This window comes from Ruditapes philippinarum, unplaced genomic scaffold (assembly GCF_026571515.1).
Source record: "Ruditapes philippinarum isolate M1 unplaced genomic scaffold, ASM2657151v2 ctg1589_1_1_1_1, whole genome shotgun sequence".
Classification (NCBI taxonomy): domain Eukaryota; kingdom Metazoa; phylum Mollusca; class Bivalvia; order Venerida; family Veneridae; genus Ruditapes; species Ruditapes philippinarum.
The window spans coordinates 435,915-460,861 of NW_026852705.1; the positions used below are offsets into that span (position 1 = coordinate 435,915).

Sequence of the window (24,947 nt, forward strand, 5' to 3'; positions counted from 1 at the left end):
TGCTTATCTCTGTTATCTATGTCTCTGGTGTTTGCGTCTGGCGCAGAGCGAAAGTAAAAGGAAGTGTTCATTTTGTTGTGTTTTCTTCGGCGCCCCGCGGAGCAAAGATACGACATGGCAGAAATCAACCATCATAACAGACTGATTCTGTCAAACTCAATGATATGTTATAAGTACTCGGGAGTCAAGAAAAGGAAAATTTGAATTTGTAAAAAATAAAGATTAATCTATTTAACAGACTCACAATCAAAAGCAAAAAGTAAATGTAATGGAAATTGGACCAAGAAAAGTTCAGGATAGTGCTAACGATATATTCAACTTAGTGTATAATAGAATTGATAATGTAATTTAATATTTTAAATAAATAGAGGATATGTGCTTGTATTGCATGTAAGACTCAAATATATTTCACAGAGAGAAAACTAGATGTAATATGTAGCAAATCATGACGTCACGTTGCTCTTCTGTAAAATTTCAAGAAGTTGCACTTTTAAAATAATATCAAATACAAGTTCACCGTTTATTGAAAAGCATGTAATTATATTTTATATAAAATAGCTAGTTATAGTTTTATCAAATGAATGGGAAACATAAACATTTTACAGAGATCGCGAAAAGGAGCCTAGCTACTTCCTCTTTTTTTTAAGCTACCTAAGGTTTCATTTAAAACCAGCAAAGAAAGGCGATCACGCATCTTAAAGTAGATGGATTGAGTTTGGTACAATTTCACTTAGGCGTCTATGTGCTTTACATATATGGAATGAATAAAAAAGCATGACATATTAATGTAATTTCTATAGCTTTTGCTAAATATTTAACGGAGTCATTCATTCCCGAATAATGTCTGCTGTAAAAACATTAATTTTAAAATTCAACGACTAAAAAGATCCAAATGCAATTTGTGATATCTCTATTAAAACAATAAGCCGAGCACTAGATAAGCTGCGAGTAATGAATTTCACTAAGCTAATGATTTTCTTCCCCGGACAATTATATAAAAAGATCTGCAGAGATTTTCCGGATTACGACCGAATTATGCTGAAAAATTCGCTATGTTATCACTTTTGAAACTAGCAAACATAGAAAGACGACGTCTGCATGATTTATATCAAGGAATATGGAATTAAGACACTGTATATGAACCTTTTTTCGAGATTTATTTTGAATAATTTATTGAAATACATGTAATGAGATTGTTGCAAAAGAGCGATAGATAAAATAACGCAAAACTAACACTGTTTCCTTCCACCTACACTACGTTATAGGTGCGGGGAAAAGACAAATGCCTTCCCAGACAAAAGCCCTCCCGTCCAAAATTGCTAGGCAGACTAAAACCTCGCATTGAAATGTTAGGGCGGACAACGGGCCTTCGAGTGAAAATGACAGGCCGGACAGAAATATTTATAATACTGTACGTTTGTAACGTCGCTTTCCTTTGACTAAGAGTTAAGTTTTTCGTTAAATAAATTCATATGAATATTTCTGTATAACTAATAATATAAAAGTCACGATTATCCCATGAAAAGCGACGTTACAAACGTGCAGTATTATATTAGTTATAAAGAATTTTTGACAGGTTATATGGCCGTATATATAATATATATATAAGGTTTGTACATATAACCTAGCCGCTAGGCTTGCCATTTTCACTAGAGGGCGTTTGTCCACTCTGTAGTGTTTGAACGGGTGTTTTTGTCCGGGAGGGCGTTTGTCCTAAACTCTATGTGTGCAAAATAAGTTTCCAAATCGTCTCCGCAACAAACTAAACTCGTCTCAATCAAAACCTGCGGTTGATATACTGTTCAGATTCTATCTCACATGTTAGCATAAAATAAAGCACTTTGTAACACAAATATGTTTAGGATTGGTTATACCTGTACTGTATAATAACAAGCAAACAGTAGCTATATACATGCACTCTTTTTGCTCAGGTGTGTATCAGTATTTCGATTCACTTTACACTGATTTTTTAGGATGGACATTGAAATTTTGTAATAAAAACATGATATGTGATTTGCTCATCTGGCCATTTCTTTTATTGTAAAAGTGTAAAAGTCGCCATACAGAAAAGTCATACATGTATGCAGTCTTGGTCACTATTTTTACAACAATCGTTTACAGCTCTTTCAGAAAAAAAGGTGGGGTTAGTGACGAATACATTGAATACAGCAAGACAATGTCTGTCAAATCGAACGTTTTCACTAACAATACCTACTCCGTGACAACAGATATCCGTTATCGAATTATCGATTTTATTTTACATTACCGGAAGCAACGCCGGTAAAATGTAAACAAAGCATTTCTTAGAAGATTTATGTTTTGCTGTGCACGTGAACTGTCTTAATTAGGGCAGCATGAAGAGGGCAAGGTAATTACAGGTTTATCTGTTATATAATTTGTTTAACGTTGTTCCGAAAAGTAAATAGTTTGATGGGCGTAGATCTACCACATTATTAAACTGTTCAATAATATAATATACAGGTATCTGACAGGTATAGCTACATGTAATTGTACTCTGGCAAATTCTGAAAATGAAAAATGATTAAAAATTTAATTGGTTGTAGAAATCTAGGACATAAGTGACCACTGTCAGTCCTGTGTCAGGTAACTGTCAGTCCTGTGTCAGGTAAATTATCATAAAAAAGAAGTACGATATAATAATTGTGTGTGTTTATGTACTATCTGATTCATGTAGTATAAGGTTATTACACGTTTGAGTGCAATACTGAATTCTATTTGACGAGTACCCATATGTCGAACCTGTATTGGACGAGGCCAAGTCTGATTTAGGTTTTGCAGTTGTGTACGAGTTCAGTAGAAACAATATTGTTCTCAACATTGAATAATATTGATGACCTCTTTATTTCATACAACCATTTTTGGCTTTTTGATACCTCGTTACTTCAAATACAATAAAGATTTGATATGGATTTTTGGACTCAGAATATGAAAACGAGACTAGATGGAGTATGGTATGCATTTGATATAGATTTATTTTAATTTGGAATTGAAAACGAGGCTATATAAGGCTACATGTATATGCATTTGATATGAATTTGTTGGACATCGGAAATCAAAAAGGGGGCTAAGCTAATAAGACTGGATCCAACAATAATTTTTAGTGCAAGCACTGAATAGTCAATGGATGTGAAAGTAATAGAAAGGGCAAAAATAAAACACGTTCCCTGTTGTCACAATATGAAACCCCAGAAAAAAGTACCGTATGAACGAGCATCTGAATATGATAATTCTTTGTTATCCCTTTCTCTGTCGTCACAATAAGTAAACCCCAGGCAACATGAGCCATCAATGGGAAGGCTCTGGAGTTCTCGTAAGTAATACCTGCACTCCAGTTATTGCACTGTGCATGTATATATTTACGATTTAACTCTGATACATTTACAACAGAAAGGTCCCCTAACTATAATACATACATACATGTACTTGTACCAACATTTATAAATTGTACATCACGTTAAATACCCTGTCATATAATGGTGGTGTTCTCAGGGTGATCAAGAAAAAAATAAAAACATGACGCTTAGCTTAGCGCAGTACGATCACATCACTGACATGCATTGCAGTGTTATTGCCAGTAGGGATTGGGCATGCCTTAAACATACGCCAGCACTAAAGCGTTCTGATAAGCGTTCGGGACCATTGAATGGACGGACGCCAGAGTGACGCATTATGATCTTCTACGACGTCACATGTATAAACTCCACAAAAGCGCTTAAAGGTTGCAGTGCGAATTATGATGTTAGCTGCTGCGCTTGCAAGGAGACTACGAGATGTAACCGTGCCTTTTCGCGTTCATAATGCTTTGAAATCGCAGTGTGTGCTCAGTCAAAGCTTTAAATTGCTTAGAACGCAATGGACAATCCCCAACTAAAACTCCGCAGAAAATGTTCCTTATTTTCTCAAAAAATATCCTAGATATAGATATATAGACAAACTAGAAAATTGAGCCGCGTCACGACAAAACCAACATAATGGGTTTGCGACCAGCATGGATCCAGACCAGCCTGCGCATCCGTGCAGTCTGATCAAGATCCATGCTGTTCGCTTACAAACTATAACAAGTAGAGAAACTGATAGCGAACAGCATGGATCCTGATCAGACTGCGCGGATGCGGATGGGTCGCAACCCCATTATGTTGGTTTTGTCGTGACGCGGCTCAGATGCTTGTATACTATCAAGGGCAGGTAATACTTACAATCACATCCATACTAGCCATAGTAACCAACGCTGTGAAAATAAGTGGAGCGTGCAAAAATTTAAGAATTGAATAATTTTCCATCCAGTTTTCTTACAAGATTTCTTGAAAAAAGGGCATATCTTTTAAAAGGAACATTGTATGTCAGAAATGCTTTTATTTTTATGTTTCAAAAGCTTTTTAATATTGGTGTACTTTGATAGAATCCAAAAATTACTCATTGGCAAATTTACCTGAACCACCTTTTACATCTGGGTACAGTTATAGTCAGTTAATATTTTGTATGGTCAAAATACTATTTTGTTTACATTTTGCTACTTTTATACAAATTAAAATTCATATTTGCTCTTTCTAAGGAACTAAAAGTTTGTTTTGAGGCATACTGTGCCTTTTAAAGAATTTTTGGTCTTCATACTTAAACTGAATAAAATAACATTATAAATATTCAGTAGAATTCCATGAAAATTTGTGTTGTGACCAAGGATAAAATTATAAAATGAAAAATGAAACCATACATTAAAAAGGTTTGTCAAAGATAACAAAAACAATCAAACTCAAAGGCCGGTTACTCGAATATGAGGTCGATTTTTTCGCTTACAATGTTTCTGTCATTATATCTGAATAAAATGTAATGTTTCAGGATCAGATTTTCCTAATACTCGATCCCTAAAGCCGACTCAAATCGCAACAATGGTACATAAAAACGTCTGTTTACCGGAGCGGAGTCTTTCTTTTTTTTAACCGTTCTTTTGAGGTCGGTTATTACTTTAACTTTATGAAACCTTATTAATGGACGCATACATTTGGATTCATTATATCTTTATACATGAAATGATAATGAAAATGATATGTTTACAGGGTATCAAACTTGGCAAACGCGGAGTATTTGAGCCCGGATGACATACGCTACTCTCAGGATACCATCTCTGCTACGTTCTCTAATGGGAAGCCAATAGGAAAAACCCTAGATGCCCTTGTCAGGATGGAAACATTTGTTCCAGAAATACCACCCATTTGCGTAGCCAAAGAAAATGGAACGTTTTATACAAGGTGTGTAGTTGAATTTTATGGGGTTTTTTTTGTTTTGTTTTTTTTTCAAGATAAGAATGTCGGTTTATTTTCCATGAGCCGAAAGTCAATCATCCAAACTTACTTGATATTATCTCAAAATGAAAAAAGATGATGTTTATTACTTATACCGATTTTCCAGCGTGATTGTTCTGAGGTTCAATTAAAAGTGTTTTTTTTTTTGAAGCTCACATTTAATCTGACAAAAACAAAATAGTTTGAGGTCGATGGTCAAGAATGTAAAGGAAGTAAATGTTTGAAGTCAAGGGCTGAAAGGTCAAGATCAAATTTACTGTGTATGTAAAAACTGCTTCCCACCAATAACTTGACAACCCATGGGCCCTCAAACTTCACAGGTGCATTGATCTTGGCCAGCACACGGACCCTATTGCTTTTGGGGTCGTAGGATCAAAGGCCAAGTAGTCACAACAGATTCCGACCTATAACACGACAACCCATTAGCCATTGACCCTCAGATTTTAAAAGTTCATTGTTCTTGGGCAGTAGATGACCGCTTTGAGTTTTGAGTTGCAGGCTTAAGGTCAAGGTCACATTGCCATTGTATGTCAAAACGGTTTCCGACCAATAAGTAACTCGACAACACATGAGGCCTCGGCCTTCAGATTTCACAGATGAATTGACCTTGGCTAGTAAATGTGCTATTGATTTTGGTGTCGCAGGGTCAAAGTTCAAGATCACCTTGATCTTGTATGACAAAACAGTATCGACCAATAACTCGTAAATCAATTGACCCTTAGTCTCAAACTTCATATACGCATTGGTCTTGGACGGTCTTTGGTTTTTGGGTTGAAGGTTTAAAGGTCAAGGTCACATTGACCTTGTATGCCAAAACGGTTTCCAAGCAGTAGTGCATGGAACTTCCGGCATGTTGACGGTGGACATGCATGTTTTACAAATATCTATTGTTTCATTTAGGTTTTTAACAAAGGATGTTTTTACATAAACAACGGCAAATGAGAAATTGTTCATGGCAGATAATTTTTAAAAACGTTTCTAATTTTCTAGTGTGGTCACAAATAACATTTCGAATCTTCAGTCGAGTCTGACATTTGTCAAGTCATGCTGGTGGCAATGATTCAATCATTATTAACACATGTATTTTGTTAAAGAAGTATGTTTCTGTTGAAGAGGGCGGTGATGATATTTTGTAAGATTATTGTTATTTTTCATATTTATTGAAAAGATAAAGTTCTTCTGTTGTCCTAAAGATAATCAGTCCTATGCAGTATCAGTCTACCTTTATAAATGCTTACATTTTTTTCAGGAATAATCGCCGGCTCTGGGTTTACAAACAGCTAGCTTCAATGAACCGATGTCATTTCATCCCTTGTTTCAAAGCACCTTACGTCCCTAGAGGACAGTTCACTACAGTGATAGGAGGACATGAGATAATCGTGCGTGGTGATCCCCAGAGTGAGACCTTAGAAGAGTTTAATACCCATAAACGAAGGGAAATGCTTAAGAGAATCCGCAGCAGACAGATTTCAGACCATACACCACGTGGTCATTTTACCCCAAGGTTTGAATTCATGCGTGATCAGAAAAGGCGAAAAGTGACGGCAAGGAGAAAGCTAAAGCATAAATCTGAAGACAAAAAGGAAAAGGGAACGTTAAAAGAGCAAAATAACGAAGTTAATGACATTATAAAACCAAGCAATAAACAAGATGATACCGATGAGATTCAACCTGCAAAAGCTCGGAAGATAAAGGATGATGATAAGTCTTCTCGGGATAGGGAATCGGATGAAAAAACACAATGCAATAAAGAAAACGACATACCTCTAAAACACACGACAAATACTACAGATAAAAAAGCTGTAGCCAAGGAATTTGACTCTAAAAAACATTTATCTGCGAAGGTGGAAACAAACTTTACAGTGTGCAAAGATTTAGAAAATAAGGAAGGTAGGGATAATGTAGTAATTGATCTTACTGATGATGACGACCAGGATAATGCTTGTACAATAGATGTTAAATTGCATGATAAGGATAAGGAAAATACAAAATGTAGTAGTGATTTGTTCAAATTTTCGGCCAAAAGCAATGCAAGTTCTTTGCCTGTCAGAATATCAGCTAACTTTAAGTCTCACAAAATCAAAAAAGAAAGAGGCCGCAGCTATGCCAGTGGGTCCCGGAACAGACCAAGACAGTTACAGCAATGTAGGGAAGTTGGTAGGGGAAATCCTTCTGCACATTATACTGCCCCACAATTTTCTAACAACCAAATTTCAAATTATCACTCAAATAAATTTGATCAGCCACAGCAAGTTAATATCATTCCGGCACGGCATGATTCGCAACGCGAATACTTGCAAAATTACGATCAAAATCGCTTTAATAGACCTGAATACACCCTATCTGACAGGTATTTAGTGGTACCATACCAACCACTCGCTGTACCTGTAATCTACGGCCAAAATCAAAAACCTGTAATTTACGGCCAGAATCAAAATCCTGTAATTTACGGCCAGAATCAAAATGTAAGTGCCTCGCACGATTTCCAAATGTTTGGTGATTATAGACATTGACCAAAACTTTGCAGTGTTGTTCTTTCTAAATGACATCATGATTTCACACTTTTACAAACGTAGCAGGCTGGCAAAACAGTCAAAATGCCTTATATAAGTTCCACTTTGTTGTATTACATATATTATATACGCTTACCACAGATAAATACGGATTCGTTAAAGGAACCCCATCACGATCGCACGAAATGAAGACCCTAAAACGTTTCCGTAGATGTACACTTTCTGAAATATTCTACATCTCATTCTGTAATGTTTCTGTTTTGGGGAGACAAATTAAATGTGTTTTACATTAAGAACAATCAATTTAAGGTTGAAAAAATTAGAACAGAAAATCAGAAATATTTAGTTTTATCTCTTTCATCTATGTTAACATTTTCTCATATCTAGAGTCCATTTTGAGCTTCCATAGTTTCGGAAAAAAAGTTTATACAAATTATAAGACTCTTCTATCAAAGGAAAATTTCTTTGAAATACATCTTTCGGGATAAGTATTCTTTATTGATATTATAATCACATATTTTAAATTGGTAAATTCAGTTAAATAACAAGATGCTTTTGCATTTATTTTTCAACGTTTGAACAGGATTTCGTATGGTGGGTTTGGATTTTGAATCTCCGTCAGGGGCAAGCCGTTGTTTCTTTACACTCTTGTGATTGATTGTACTGTTTGTATCCCGGAACGGATTTAGGAATATTCTATTCTACACAACCAAACTAAAATAAACTATAAAACTAAGAATGATTTTGATTTAATACTGCTTATGTTGACGTTTCAGTAAGACTGTTTTAAGATCCAAGGGACATGCACATAGTTTAAGAGGTGTAACATTTAAAAGGGATAAGGTATTGATTGGTGGATTCTCAAATAAAGGCTCGGTTGTTGTTTTACATTAATTTGTGACCTTTACCATTACCTGGCATAGCTGCGCTATAATATAACTGCAATGTTTTTTTTTTCTTGTTAATCTTTCAAACAATTCCAATAAAATATTTGTGTCCGTCTGTCTGTATGTGTTTTTGTATATGTGTATTAATTTTTTTTATACAATCATTGTAATATTTATTGTGATACCAACATATTTCTTGTACATGACCAGTGTTTTCAATGATTTTGATAATATTTTACGTGATATTGTTAAATCGTTTAAATGCATGTTTCAGATTAAGAAATGATTCAACTTTTCTCTCATGATCTTCAAATAAGTGAATTTAGAATGTACACTGGGGGTTGTTCAAAAATTTAAAAGACTAGACTTTTTACTGCAAAGCACAATACACTACACACAATCTTGGACATTTATGTATCATTTTATGTATATTTTTCTTTATTTCATGCTTTCCAGTGTTTCATTGTAATATATCAGATGATTATATTCTGATAAACCACTAGTGAAATTTATAAAATATAATTTTCACTGTAGCCGGACTATATCTGAATGCGGATGAAAAGAAAATTAAACTAAATGGAATAACAGGCAGAAATAAATGCCGTCATACGTAAATTTTGCTTCTTTAGGAAAAATAAGTCGATGTCACCATACATCATGTTAAACATGTAACAAAATTAGAGAAATTTAACAGAACTATATTTCAAAATTGATGATGTGACGTCATGATGTGATGACGTCACAAAGGAGACTGCGCGACGTTACGCGGCAAAATCAGTAAAAAAATACTTAAAATCACTTAAAAAGCATGAAATAAAAAGAAAATTTATTTGCTTTACATATAAGATTGAAATATATTTCATTCGTGAACACCAGCTATTATATTTTCACTCGTGGCTACGCCACTCGTAAAAATATTGCATCTGGTGTTCACTCAGTGAAATTATATTTCAATCTTACATGAAAAACAAACAAATATCCTCTATGTATTTTTTAAAACGCACATAAAATTAGTATCTGCCAATTTCACAACGTTTAAAACGTCACGCTTCTAGATGGGATGTACGCTTATGTCTTCTACATACGTATTGATAACGCAAATATTAATATTTCAATAAAGATTCAGGATCAATGACAAAATTTATTTATAAATGTATATTTCAATATTTTACAATCCAAGGAAAAATGAACGACGCCCTATGGTATTTGGCATATCTCCGCTCGACTGAAATGGAAAAAAACGACATTTGCTAATTTTACATCCATAGCTTAATTTACAGTATGGTGCAAAACCGGTGTTCATGTATATAGATGTATAACTGTCAATGTAAACTCCACATTGTATAACTTTCTATGATAATGCAATTGAAATCTAAACGTGTATCCATTTAAATCTCATCGGTTCCTTATTCTGATGAAGACTTTTAACTAAAATGTGTAATTTATAAGAAACAAATGAGCTTACATAGTGAGCATTAAACATGGTGGCGGCCTCGCATCCTGCTGGTGGAACATTTAAGTTTTCTGGGGCACTGAGTCCGCCGGTAACGTTCAATACATGAATGTTTTGAAGAAATGGACCTGAAATTCAAAATTAAAATAGTTATAGAAAATTCCGAAAATCATTTTAGGTATTTGATATATTTATACTGTTCATATTTATTACAATTTTCTCGCTCAGGATTTGTGATTGTATTGTTCTACATTTGAATATTTCTTAGGATAAACTGTAGAATTTACCAGCTAGCAATATTGATTAAAGATAGAAATTGATTTTCAGCGTTGTTTTTAACTTCGACCTAGCATTCAGATCGACGTTGCATGAAATGAAGACATATTTCTATAGCTTGCTTATTATAGCAATGTGGTATTGATGAACACTTTAACGGACGGACAGACGATCGACAGTACTGGCCATGTACAATAGTTCACGTTGATCATGCTGTGTTCATGTGAGCTAAACACTAAACTATTATATATATAAAATAATCAAATAATCAAAGTATATACAGGATACATATACCACTACTGTTTATATTTCCTAAAGATTAACTTGATAACAAATCGCTAGAGTCATTCATTGTTTTTAGATATATACCACTTCACAGTGCAGTTTGCTCATAATGCAAAATGGTTAAGAAAATAAAGCATCATGAAAGCAAAATAAATTATTCTGCTTTCCATTTACCTGCTCAATTCGTGTAATGGAATTATTAATCTTTAAATTTTGAACAGAACATTTGAAATTTAAGGGATTTAGATATGATAATGTAAAGAAACTGAGCTATAATCTATAGAGCCTGGCCAGACTGCACGGATGTGCAGGATTGAGTTAGATGTATGTATACGCGTGACAAAAGATATTCACTTCCGGTTCAAACAGGCGCCTGTCGCGGATGAGTTCCGCATTTAATGACCTTATTATTAATCGAAAAAACAAGATGTATTTATCTATTATTGAAAGGATGTCTTACTGTTATCAAGAGTTCCTCGGATTGTCTCTAGCACTGGTACACAGCTATCTGATGTTACAGAAATGTAAGCGGCAACTGCCCCGTAATCCAAGCGGAATGTGTCAACTGTCATCGAATTGTCTCCCAAACCTACAACATCTTTACTACCGACCTTTGTTGAATTGTCTGTAATACATAATATGGCATAATATGTTAACATATAAACACTATAAAATGTAAAAACATACACTTAACAAAAGTGCTAAGTGAGTGCCTATTTTTTGGAAACAAATTTATAGATAAAAAAAATATAAACAATTCTTTTTTATTTATTGTTTCTAGATTTGTGTGCTTTTAATAATAAACCTGACAGTCTTTTTGAGATATCAAAGATTTACGATTAGAATAATGGTATAACTTAATATCTATTTGGTTTTTAAATTTATTGTTTATTTCATACGATCGCCATGTCCTCTTGACAGATCTAATTGTCTGGACAAAAGACATAAAAAGTATCTGAAATATTATTTCACATTCTTGCGATTTCTGCACGGAGCTATTGCCTGTCCATAGATATATTTCCCTGTATTTTATGCATACAATTTTATCACATTTTCACTATGAGCAAGGTATGTAAATAGCCGCGGAAAAAAGTATTTGAAGAAATTCTCTGAAAACACGGACATAACTGCCTGTCCTGAAAGATGATGGTACCAACTATCACGGGTAGTTAACGCGTGTGATAAGTAACCTTATTCCGCGTTGGTTGGGGCGACATGTTGTTTCCTTGAGCGAGAAACTTTATACTAATTGCTCATTACTGGTTGGTTCCAGGAATAGATTCGAGAGTGAGTCTATAAGCTTAAAGCTCCCTACACAATCAAACTAAAATGAAGTCTGTATAAACCAAATGTTACACTGCCTGTGCTTTAGACAAGATGACTGGTCAAATTTGCGAGTAACTATGGACCATTAGGAAGTACATTTTCTTGCATATTGTCACCGTAAGTTCGTTACATACCTGGGATACAACCTCCGAAGTCTTGTGCCCTCCTATTTAGAGCTTGTTTGTAACATTTTCCTTGATCATTGATTATGTACTTCATGTTCTGGAGCAAAATAAAAATCAAATAAATATATGTAATTTATGTACACTAGCCCTTAACCTGCCGACAACAAAAGTTATAAGCCTTGCTGACCAGGGTTTATATGATGCTGGTTGGAAAATGTCAATGTTTTATCTTGATATCCCTAAAATTTGAGAATGGACAGTTCCAATTTTGTCACATTTACCAGACACAGAATTATACCTGCATTTCATAAACGGAATAAACAATTCCTTGTGATTGTATATTTTTTTTATTTAAAAGTTAGATCCGGATATGCGGCGTTTTAGGCGTACTGGCCTTTTTCACAAACTTCACGCCAAAGAAAACTGTTTTTGTCGAAAAATGTCTTTTTGAGACAGAAACAAAGAAAGCAAATGAAAGCAACTTATTTTACAAAATGTTTACAATTTCAGGCAAATTCAGGCTTATAGGAGTTTGGAGCGCACCTCGCTTAGAATATATAAAATCCTTCACTATAAAGAAACATGCATATTTATTTGTGGACAGTATCATTCTTACAAAATGTCTTACCGTGTTATAATCTAAGAGAGCCCCTAATCTTCTTTGTGGTTTGCCTCCCATAGAGATGTATTCATATTGTCCAATCTTTTTGTTTACAGCGTCATAAGCCATCGAAACATAGCCCTGAAATAAATAAACATGATACTGCGTGAAAACGGCTGACACCCATTTCTCACTTAAGATCTTTCTGTTATCATAATCTAGGATCATGCAACGTATAAATGAGCCGCGTCACGACAAAACCAACGTAATGGGTTTGCGACCAGCATGAGTCCAGACCAGCCTGCGCATCCGCGCAGTCTGATCAGGATCCATGCTGTTCGCTATCAGTTTTTCTACTTGTAATAGGGTTTGTAGGCGAACAGCATGGATCCTGATCAGACTACGCGGATGCGCAGGCTCGTCTGGATCCATGCTGGTCGCAAACCCATTATGTTGGACGGTTTTGTAATGACGCGTCTCAAATGATGTTTACACATTTTTCATTCTGTTATATGGTCCATATGTAGCACGCGCCTTAAAAAAACATGACAATGGTGATAAATTGAGGATTTTGAAACATCCGCAGATGTGTTCCGTGAAACACTTCACTAATATTGTTGTACTATTGCACATACAGCTGCTTAAAGAATTTATGTCCTTTCAACAAGGAAGCAATGGGCGGAATTAAAAAAAAATGAATTCAAAGGCGGGGGCATAGGCTGTGAAACCTGCAGGAGTTTAAATTTATAACGCAAATAAATTATATTAAAGAAAAATATTGATGAGAGACTGTCTTACTTATACAAAAGTAGCAGAACCTAATTTTCTCTATCAATATTTTTTTAGTGTAACTTATCATTTCCTAATGTTATAGAAATAAAATTGTTAAAACCAACTCAGGATTTTTGTTCTTGTTGTCAAATTTTTAAATTTCGGGTGTTGCTTTCAAACAAGACTCTGATTTCATTTCTTTTTCTTTGTTTTTGTGTGACTTTTAATACTTATAATTTCAGGAACACCACTTTGTTTATTTTGCTATGCATCTTTACAAATTTTATGTGAATGGGAATTCTATTACAAATCTTAACTGTACAAGACAAAACATATACATATCTCAAATCTAATGACATATTCGAAAAATAGATATCGACAGGCAATTCAAAAACAGGGTAATACCGCATGCGAAAATTAAAAACGACTCTAAGTTCTAAGAACGAGTGTTATTTGGTTCTTTTAAATTTGTTTTTTGACATTGCATTTAATATTCTAAAAATAGAATAAATAAAAGTACAAACTTAACAGCAAGATCTTTTAAAGATGGACATCACTTTAATGCCCAATACAGAATAATCTGAAGTGTTTTGAGTCGCTGAGTGAAATGCATGTATACTATATCTTGGTTACCGTTCTTTAGATTGAAAGCGTGACAAAGTACAACAAACAGCGTAAAAATTGCTTCTTAGTTACTGACTTATGTCCGCAGTTTTTAGATTGTCTAACTAATATTTTGGAAAAAATAAAGAACACGGCGTAAGGTAAAGGGAATTCTTTTCGATGAAAATGGCGCCAAAAGTGAGATTTGAGAAGTGAGATTTCAGATATTTTTAACAATATCTTTGCACTCTTGGAATTATTTAAAAAGATAACACTTCATCTATTGAGATATAAAAGCACATTATGTCTCAGAAATTCAAATCGTTTTTGATCCTTTAGAAATGCCAAACAAAATGTTTTAATAATTTATATAGAGCATGTTAGATGTTCAACAACTGAAGAAATTAACATTGCACCTGTAATTATATGTTGTAAAGGTAGCAAAATAAAACAAAGTAATATGTTGACGTCCATATAAAATACTTATTCACTATAATTTACCTATCTCCAACATAGCAAAATAAGTAAACTATATCTTGATAATAATTATAAAACGTTTTGAGAAATAAAAATGGTAGCATGTCTGTTTAAAAGCCACTTTGATAAATTTATACATGAAAATAAACTTGCGTGTACAATTTGTAGTAAAACCGTTTTTGCGAAAATTGAATTGAAATAAAATATTAATAAAAACTTACTGTTGATACAATAGGTTTTCCATTATGTACGATGGTTGTCACAAAGGAAGTTGTACCCTCCCATTGAGGTGGTACACAACAAATAGAGGCGGCCGCAGCACCGATACACGCAAGAAGAGCTACAATAGAATACATGTTTACTTCTAGAGGTCAAACACAGAATGAATTCACAACGATATTTTTCATCATAGCCTTTGCCGACCTAATTATACCTTTTTACACCGCAGATAACATACGATAATAAATAGGTCATTTGGAATTTGTCAAAGAATGGGTGTGTCATAAGTTTTGGTACAGATTACGCTTTTACAACATCATAATATGGACGTTACTATCAAATCATGGAATATTATTTTGTAAGAAACATCCAAATTGAAATTTATTTTTTTAAAGTATGAAAGCAGATTTGTTTGAATGATAGTAACTTTTAAAAAGAGACTTTGAATGGTGATTGTCCGGGTTTATTTTTACTAATTGGCGGATTGTAATCTTTTTTTACTTTTGTATCAACCCTCGTCTTAAATTGCGCCCTTTAAGGTACCCCTCCATTATATCTAATAAGATAGTTGACCATCTGACATGGTGTATGATAAGAGATGATAGTTCACATAGTTTGACACTGATAAAGTACTCACAGATGGCACTGTGTCATTTAATATTAACTAATACCGAATGACTTTAGAGTAAATTGTTGCTAAATACGCGATAAGTTGATGTTTAAGTAGTTAAGACCACATTGCACAATGTTATTGGCCAAAGATAGGAAAAACAAAAAAACGTACATACTTCCAATTTCAAAATGTCTTTAAAACATAATTATTTCTGTATTCATTTTAATAAAAATGCATATTGAAAAGTCGGTTTTCTTTGGGTGATACCAATATGTGAATATCTGGTGTGAGTTGTAGAAATTAAGTTTCTTTTGTTTTAAAACGGGAAGTGATCTTAATTAATAATTTACCCAGTAAATTTGTTATAAAGATTGTGGCCGTGTTGTTTGTACCAGAGATAGGGGCCATTTATTTCAAATGTGTGTCCAAAAGTATAATTAGTCTCATTTGAAAGCAAAATGTGTACAGATTCCAAAAATCCATTTCTTAAAAAAGTCCTCTTTTACAATCACCGGAAATCCAAGATGGCCGCCAAGATGGCCGCCAAATTTAAAGAAATCACCCTGTATAATAAAAAATATATTTCTGAGTGTATCTTTTGATATCTAATATTGTTTTATTACTGCAAATGATAGGATGTATATTATTTTACATGAATTTAATTCTTTTAAAATAAATATGTATCTTTCTAGGAGGAAATGTGCCTAAAACCAACAAAAATATGCTAAAATTAATGAGTTTTTGTGTTGAAAACGGTTTTTAAATCCATCAGAATGAGTTTTTATATGCAAATTTTATCATTTTGTGTATTGCAATACAATCCAATCCTCGCCCAGTGGATCCGGTTATATAAGCTGTATTTTTATGTTGTTCTTTCTGTTGTTTCGTTTTCTCAAAGTTATCGTTATACGTCTTGTATTAGAATACGTTTTGGTTTATCAAATCTACGTTTCTAATTTGCCAACGTCTTTATCAATAAGTTTTGACCATATATCGGGACGTTTGAAAACACTGGCGGTCATCAAAATAGAGAACGGATGGTGAAGTAGAAGTTCCGACTTCTTATGATTTTACGTTCGAAACCATACAGTGGCGATGTTTTCTTTATAATGCAACAACGCAAAATGCCTATAAAACTCTTATTATATGTGAAGATTTAAGCTAATAATGTCGTATGTACAGTGTTCTTGCTTTTAAATGTGCATACTTATATAAAATGTTTATATAACAAGTTCATTCATTCATTCATTCATTCATTCATTCATTCATTCATCCATCCACTCATCCATTTATGTATGTATGTACATGTTTTATTTTTGTACGAGGCAACAAGTGAAATAAACTATTCGCAAGTTATATACAAGGTTAATCTATAACTTAAAGATATAAAATGTGCTTACATATACACCGTAGGCGTTTTGCCCACTTCCAAAAGGCGTCATGCCCCGGGCACGGGGCAAGTTGATGCCCCGGGCACGGGGCAAGTTGACCGATAATTTATATGAAAAAGGATGGTATTTGAACTACCGTTTTGTCTTAAATTTGGCTATGTAAATATATGCTTCAAATAAAAATTTCCCTTTAGACAGGGTATATATTTTTGTAGATTCATCGTAAAAACATTCTTAAGGTATACGTATTTGCCCCATGATACTTAACGTAAAAATGAAGCTCTCATCAAGCTCAAATATGAAAATAACGGCCTTTAAAATGACTAAAGGGTTGAGCTTTTCGTAGAGAACCAACAAGCAAGATAGCAAACAAGCATGCATACATTCAAACAAACAAACAAACAAGCAAACAAACAAGAGCATGTCTCACGGCCCAAAGATGCGTCAGATGAGACAAGGGAGCGCCTTAGAAGCTGCTATGGGGACGGGCGGGGGTATGAACAAATTTACAGATAGTGTCCAGTCTTTTAAAAGTCATATACAAATTCTCAGAGAGAATGATTGTTTATCTGCCCTTTGCAGAGCCTCTTTGGATAGATAAATTTTAGATAAAAATCTGACTACATTTATTTAGACTCGTCTATCTTTAACGGGTGCTGAGTAAGTTTGTTTCCCATAATTTATCATTTATTTCCTACAGGACGTTTGAAATAATCATCAAATAATCACTATTGGCTAAAATTTGCATTACTTTTCAAACTTACTTTGAAAGAAACGGTTGTTAAATCGAGGTTAGTATTTTTTTTACGTTTTTTTTTCTTTTTTTTTCATTTCCGTAAGAATTATATTATTTTTATTTTTTATTGCTTATTGTAGTGTTTTGTCATTTATATTTTTTGGAGTTCATATCCAATAAATGTTTGATTTTCATTTAAATTAATATTAAAGTTTAAAAGTGTAATTCAACTGAGTTTGAAAATACTAGTTCTACAGAGAGAAAACATTATTTTATTCGTTCGTTTCATAGGAACTTAAAATATTAAAACATGTTTGATGTCATATTTAGTTATTTTTACTAGATCTACGACAATTCGAAAAATCAGATATGTTTTATCTGTTTCATTTGAATGGAAGATAGTTATTATTTTTAATTCTTGCATTACTTAAAAATCCATTTCTATGTCATCTTGAAATTAATTAATTAATTGATTAATAAATAAAACTTGTAAGAAAATGTTTGTACAATAAATATACAATGTGTTATCATTTATTGCAGTTCAATAATGTTCGTATTTTTCGCTGCTATTTTGTCGTCTGCCGCCGCAGCTGATATATGCTGCTCCCCCGACCAGTGGCAAGCTGATGTTGGTTTGGTCATGGGTCGCGTTAGCAACGGAAAGACGTCATTTATTGAGGTATTTTATATAATTTTTCTAAGTATCTAATTAATAATATATCTAAATCACGTGATTATGTGAATAACAATAACTATCCATTTTGTCGAACATTTCGATAAACACGGTTACCCTCACAAAATGATTTTTCAAATTCCAATATTTTTATGATTGTTTATTTTAAAAAAATATGTTAGACGGAAAACTCGGTTTTCAAATATTTTGAATCTCGATTTTTTAGCCGCCTCGAAATTCAACTATGGATTGAAACTTGTGTTAAAAAATTCTGAATTTCGATTTTCGAATTGGCTTGAAATTCAACGTAATATCGATATTAATGAATATCGATTTTCGACCTGGCTCGAAGTTCAGCGCTGGCTCGGAATTTTCTTTATATTGAATTTCAGTTTTCGATGTCATTGCTAAACTACTGAAATATATAAATACATGTATTTTACAGAAAATGTCAAGGATAAAAACTCAGTGAATTAAATACTGACAAATATACCGACTACTATAAAATTTCCATTAGTTTACTCATAATGCATAACTTCATTTAAAAATATATTGAAATTCATCACATATTTCTTGCTGTTTACAAAATGTGCAGATTCTATTTGTCAATTGTCTTTCACCTCTGATTCAAAACCATACGGAATTAGTAATATGTCTTTTGCAGAAATATTCGTTATAACTGGTAAGTTAGCCAGGAAGGCCGGATAGATGAACGGACCACCAAGAAATAACCAAAATTTGTTGAAATCGTCGTAACCCCCTCCAAACAAATAATTAAACTAATATTTTGTTTTTCAACAATCATATATTCTGTAAGCAAGGTAAAATTGATACACTATTTGTCTTATAGGGTATGATGCATACATCTTATGACGCAGTTAACAAGATTGTTGCCTACGACCAAGAATTAAGCGTCGACGGTTTTCAATTGAAACAGAGGATTGTAAGCGATTATAAAAATGTAAGAAAAACCTTTATATACAATTCATGCTTTTATATTAATTGTAGACAAAGTGAAATGTTCAGTTTTGATGCCAGACGTTTAATACCCGGATGAAAGCAAGTACCCGGATGACAGCAAATACCCGGATTATGTTAAATATTCGGATGATATTATATACATTTGTACTTTGATGATATTAAATGCACGGATGACCCATGTCATTAAATACACATGAAATATTAAAAACGTGAATGATGTGACATTAAATAATCGCATTAAAATGGGAATTATTTGCTTACAGAACGTTATGTACAAAGTTAGAGACGGAGTTTGCAACAGAACCAAAATTGACAACTGGGTACCATCATGTATACCAGGTATTATTTATTATTATATTTTTAATCCAAACCTTGTCGAATTTGTGTAATGGATTTGACTTGCTTTTACTTGGAACAGTCCATTATGGCAATTAAGTGATTTCATTACCAAATGACAAATACAAAACTACCAAAAGTATATAGACTGCACGGATGTGCATGCTAGTCCGGCTCTATGCTGGTGGCAAAGGTTAAACGCTGTCAGTTAAAGCAGATTAAGGGTTCATTATATATTGTTGTTTTCATTAAAGTCAGAATATTTAATGTTGATTTATGATGACTCTTCTCTTTAATATTTTTTTCAGAATGTTTATATTTCATCAAATTCTATCGATAGTTTCCACTACTCTTTTACAGTCAATAATTTATATACATAAAATTCTTTTCTAACACACTTTATCCAGGTTTCTTATTCTTTGGAAAAAAAAAAACAGTAAAAATAGCATGTTAATTCTTTCAGAGCTGTTTTCTAGAAATAAATTGTAAATGCTTCACATAAGTAGTCCGGCATACGTCTGTAAAATATGAAATGTGTTGGTCACAAATCCAACCAGTCTTATTTTTTTTCATACATTTTAACAATTTATACAATACATACATAGCTCAAGTAGTTGTACTAGATCTGTATGAATAATTGCTATTTCACTGTAAATTTACGTTTTATTTGTTGCAAATTACAATGTCCATTGTGTAAGAGTGATCGACATATTATGTAAAACTCGCACATAACGTAGTTTTAAATATGTTGACCAATATTTCATAGGAAACGCTACAAAATTGTCGGCAAATTCAAGGTATGGTCTTGGCGGCAACTCTGTAAACGTAAAGGCATACAATATTCAATATGGTGGATATGACGTAAGCATTGCCGTCACTTCCGACACGTGCGTGCCGGTGACAGAGGTCATTACCGGAACTCTGGACCCTGTATTTGCTGGAGACTACACAGGTTAGTTGAGATGAATTCATAACTTTTTCCTTTCCTGAAGGTAACATAAATATCACCATGGACTTAAATTCGTTATGCTGCACATTTCACACGGTTATCATAATAAAAGATCGACATGAGATTGACACCGATTCAACCTCTTATCAGGTCATTCAAAGTAAAACTACTGTAAAACAAAAACTAACGTGCACTACTTGTATACAAGGTAATCTAAACATGTATTGGTTTCATTTGACATGACAACAAAACTAATTAAAAAATTTTTAACTAAAAATACAAAAAAAACAATATACAGTACACATTTAAAATATCATTCTTTATACGGAATTTTTTGTTCAAGCTCAATTTAATTATTTTTCAGTTTGCATGTTTTGTTGATTTTTTTTATTTACTTATGGAAATGATTGAATACATGTATATTGTTCTTGTTCAGTGGAAATGATGCAGGCACTCACATTTGCCAATATCAAGGGTGGAATAGCCAATAGAGATGTATTCTTTGTCCCAGCTCAGTGCGAATCGCAAAACGTACAGGTGTGTTCTTCTCTCTATATATTTATCATTATATTGCAGTCTTACAACGCCGTATATTGTTGTCTGTTTATGCCAGTTTGAAATAAAAAAAAGAAACTAATACTGGCGGGGAAATGGTTCCTACTCAATCTAGCTATTATCATTGGACAACAAACAAGACTATATACATGTAATTTCTCTTTTCGAGCGTACACAAGAGACATGTAAGGAATCAATGTTGAAAAAAACGACTAAAATGAAACATGTTTGTAACTCGGTCTTTTTAGATCGTTGTAATGATACAAAGTATATCAAATTATGATGCAAAAATAACAAGAAAGCTCCATTTTATACCTTTAAAGTTGCATGAATCAAGATAACCAAAATATTTCAAGAAAATCAAATTTTAGTTAATGTACGATTTCAAGATCAGTAAAAAAATAATATTCAAGTAATAATGTACATGTTATTTGCGGTTAATGACTGATTCATCACCTTATTTATACTGCGTGACTAACGCAGTAAAGGCTTCTTTTGCATATTGTGTAAGGGCCGTTTGCAATAAGTAAATTACTTTCTTTGTAAATTTCATCAAATACATGTACATTTTCAAAATGTTCATGTAAATTAGCATGAATCTGGAGGCATACTGCTTTAAGTATGCATTCCGTTGGCGTAAATATGTTTGTACAATTGGCAAACTATATACATATATGTAGTTGATAATGTAACAAAGTTTATATGCATTTATATACATGTGTGAATATTTCTTTATTTTCAGATGCCAGTTGGAAAAAGATCTCTGTTTTATCATCAATAATTCTTTATTCAAAATATGTTTGCAAATAAATGATAAAATTCTAGTTAAATTAGTATGTTATTTTTTCTAGATTTATTAGATCACGCTTGGTAAATGAAAGAGCTACCTCTTTCGGAGTTATACGGTAAATTGCTCTATCGCTACTTCCGAGCTAGTGCATGTCGTCAAGTGTTTTCATTTTTTATATATTTTGTAAACTTTACACTAAATATCGAAATTCGGAGAATGCTATGCCATGAGGATTTAAATAAAGTTTACAGAAAACGTAAAGTTGTTATATTTGTGTTTGAAATGTAATTGTGGCGGTGTTTCCCAGTTAGCGAATTTAGCATTGAAATGGACCGTTTCATCATGAAACAGATTATTTTTCCTCCAATTTTCATGTAAACAGCGATTCAGATTAAAAACAAAAACGTTTCAAGTAGATATAAGGTCAAGAAATAAAATAAGATTGAAAGCAGTAATATGTCGCAACGCCGCTAAATGTCGCACTTGTTGTTAAATATCGCACCATTGCTGCCAAATGTCGCAAAATCTTCTACAGTTAACATACAATATTTTATACCACATGTAATGAGTGTTTATCAGAGCACAAGCATTTCTTTTGCATGTTTTATTATATTTTATGATAGCTGACATAACAAACTAAATACACATATAATACAATAATGTCTGTACACAGAAATACACAACGCACATCTAAAATGTGCATGATAAAATGAGCAGCGTCACGACAAAACCAACGTAATGCGTTTGCGACCAGCATGGATCCAGATCAGCCTGCGCATCCGCGCAGTCTGATCAAAATCCATGCTGTTCGCTATCAGTTTCTCTACTTGTAATAGGGTTTGTATGCGAACAGCATGGATCCTGAGCAGACTGCGCAGATGCTGGTTGTAAACCCATTATGTTGGTTTTGTTATGGCGCGGCTCAAATACACTAGATAAAATAGTCAACAATTATAATAAAAGTTAAACATGCACAAAATATGATATGAATTGCTCTTGCACTGATGTGTGTATTTAACGAAATGGTCAAACGTAATAAAATATGTTCATAACGTAATGAAGAATGCACGAGCGTATAGTCTGATTTTATTGACCTGTCAATTATGAATACATTATAGGACTCATTTAAATATTCGATCCCACTTCGGTTTGGTCCGTGTAGTTTACGAGAATTAATGTGGAGTATATTAGTCATGTTTTGAAAGTCACGCCAGCTTCGTTAATTCCAATAGGACAGTCGGTAAAGAGAATGCCTGATAATTGAGAGGTCTGTGGTTCGATCCTTACTGTTGGCCTTTATTTATTTTTGCAGTATATTTTAAAGGAACAGATTTGTTGTGTGTTTTACGGCATTGAAAAGGCATTTATTGATTTTAATCCGTTTTAATTTTAAATATGAATTCTTAAAGCATGTTATTTAAAAAGAGTATAGACTTTAAAAAATTAAGTAAAACATAAGAAAAAACGAACAACATAAAATAATCATATATAGCTTTAAAAAATTAAGTAAAACATAATAAAACAAAACGAACAACATAAAATAATCATATATAGCTTCAATAAAGTTGAACGTATTAATAAGAAAAAAAACATGGACCAACGCGGTCTCGAACTTAAAACACGTGTGGTACTTAGATTATAAACTCTTGCTTTACCCTATTGCGCTATAACGCTTGGTACACCTTGTTAAAAGATACAAATTAAATTGAATTTCATCGTGAAGCGTACATCACACGGAACTTACCGAAAATTTATATAATGTGTGCATCGACCGTGTAATCAGTATGTAATTGACAGGTTAATAAAACCAAACAATATATGCAATGGAATGTTCACTGTATATAAACATATTTTTATCATTTAGGACCATAACTTAAAGAATTAAGAACATAATTTAATGAAGTATATACGTTATTAAGCGTATGACATTTTTCGTTAATTTTTGGACATTTATCGTTAAAGGAGTTTTGGACATTTATCGGCGATTGAGACATTTATCGTCAATTTTTGGACATTTATCGTCGTTTGGACATTTTTCGACGTTTGGACATATATCGGCGCTACACGCATTCTTATGAAATTTAAACACTTTACAAAGGGATAAATATTTCGAAAACAGGAAAAGAACTTTTGCGCTATCCGTCGACTTATTTTATGGCTTGATTGTGTAAATAAAGATTGTGTAAATCAGAAGACTTTAGAAAATTACAAATTGAAGAATTTTATTTTGTTATATAATGAAGCATTTTCGTCCGTGGTCGAGTGAGTGAAAAAGGTTGTTGACACCCTCACGAGTGAGTTCGAGTTCTGCCAGGGACTTCTGATCCTTTCAAATGAGTATGCTGGATTACAGGATTACTTCTTATTGCTCGATCTCTTGTTTCAAAGTACCATCAACAAATATTGTCGAAAGAAAACTTTCTTGTCCTTTAAATTAGATTCGCTTTTATTGTATAACATGTATTCTAATATATATCATATTGATGGATGACATTTTAACTCATTGATTGCTCACGTCTATTGCGTTTAATATACCAGGGGTGTTCAAATATGAATGCAACTGGGTCAATTTTTAGAAGTGCTTACCAAACAGTGCCAAAATAATTATCCCAATCCTTCAAAATACTCACCGCCATGTGATATACAAAGTTATAGTCTTTTAATCCATTTTTCAAAATGTGTTTTCGTAATCTTTTCGAGGTGTGCACTGTTCAGACACTAGAAAATAGCCGAACCGAGATTTTTCCGTCAGCAAGGTGTTTTTTTTTTACCCTCGGAAATAGGAAAAGTCACAAGGGGCAAGATCTGGCAAATAAGGAGGGTGAGGAAGTTCAGATATTCTCGTACAATGGTCGCGTTGTGTATTAATAACCGACAAGACTATCGCAGTCTTGTGTGTTCTATAATAACATTAAGCTATTGCATAAAATGTGCAAAAAAAGCATTTCAATACCCAGTCTATTAACTGTGCACTAGACTCTAGATCTCGCGGCGGCAGCGTCGTACGCTACACATCGTTGAGAGGTAAACATCCATGCGCAGTAGTTCTGTAAATATTAGACCTAT

General features: G+C 33.2%; 3 protein-coding genes across 4 annotated transcripts; 2 read left to right on the top strand and 1 right to left on the bottom strand.

Annotated features, from left to right (window-relative positions):
* Positions 1–2,240: 2,240 nt before the first annotated feature.
* On the top strand, positions 2,241–8,844 carry LOC132721665 (uncharacterized). The gene is made up of 3 exons (XM_060706009.1): positions 2,241–2,368; positions 5,076–5,267; positions 6,571–8,844. The coding sequence occupies exons 1-3, from the start codon at positions 2,355–2,357 to the stop codon at positions 7,832–7,834; spliced, it is 1,470 nt and encodes a 489-aa protein (XP_060561992.1). The 5' UTR covers positions 2,241–2,354; the 3' UTR covers positions 7,835–8,844.
* A 1,004-nt stretch (positions 8,845–9,848) lies between these two features.
* LOC132721675 (uncharacterized) lies at positions 9,849–15,061 on the bottom strand. Its single transcript, XM_060706021.1, has 6 exons — positions 14,860–15,061; positions 12,815–12,928; positions 12,196–12,283; positions 11,196–11,360; positions 10,187–10,302; positions 9,849–9,946 (listed from the first exon to the last, which is right to left on the bottom strand). The coding sequence occupies exons 1-6, from the start codon at positions 14,992–14,994 to the stop codon at positions 9,890–9,892; spliced, it is 675 nt and encodes a 224-aa protein (XP_060562004.1). The 5' UTR covers positions 14,995–15,061; the 3' UTR covers positions 9,849–9,889.
* A 2,385-nt stretch (positions 15,062–17,446) lies between these two features.
* Positions 17,447–21,921, top strand: LOC132721681 (uncharacterized). 2 transcript variants are annotated; one of them, XM_060706040.1, is made up of 7 exons: positions 17,447–17,521; positions 18,138–18,276; positions 19,121–19,231; positions 19,515–19,590; positions 20,354–20,539; positions 20,973–21,073; positions 21,834–21,921. In XM_060706040.1, exons 2-7 carry the CDS (start codon positions 18,145–18,147, stop codon positions 21,870–21,872), a joined length of 645 nt encoding a protein of 214 aa, XP_060562023.1. In that variant the 5' UTR covers positions 17,447–17,521; positions 18,138–18,144; the 3' UTR covers positions 21,873–21,921. The 2 variants fall into 2 exon arrangements, with proteins under 2 accessions (XP_060562023.1, XP_060562016.1); XM_060706033.1 differs by having other exon boundaries at positions 17,498–17,652.
* The last annotated feature ends 3,026 nt before the right edge of the window (positions 21,922–24,947 follow it).

Bases quoted from the DNA above. Each gene is read 5' to 3' on its own strand.
- LOC132721665 (XM_060706009.1), top strand. The intron at 5,268-6,570 runs GTGTGTAGTTGA...CATTTTTTTCAG, and splicing joins AATGGAACGTTTTATACAAG to GAATAATCGCCGGCTCTGGG.
- LOC132721675 (XM_060706021.1), bottom strand. From the start codon at position 14,994: ATGTATTCTATTGTAGCTCTTCTTGCGTGTATCGGTGCTGCGGCCGCC. The intron at 12,929-14,859 runs GTAAGTTTTTAT...TATTTATTTCAG, and splicing joins GAAAACCTATTGTATCAACA to GGCTATGTTTCGATGGCTTA. The intron at 11,361-12,195 runs GTATGTAACGAA...TATGTATTACAG, and splicing joins CTTCGGAGGTTGTATCCCAG to ACAATTCAACAAAGGTCGGT.
- LOC132721681 (XM_060706040.1), top strand. From the start codon at position 18,145: ATGTTCGTATTTTTCGCTGCTATTTTGTCGTCTGCCGCCGCAGCTGAT. The intron at 18,277-19,120 runs GTATTTTATATA...TTTGTCTTATAG, and splicing joins GAAAGACGTCATTTATTGAG to GGTATGATGCATACATCTTA. The intron at 20,540-20,972 runs GTTAGTTGAGAT...GTTCTTGTTCAG, and splicing joins ATTTGCTGGAGACTACACAG to TGGAAATGATGCAGGCACTC.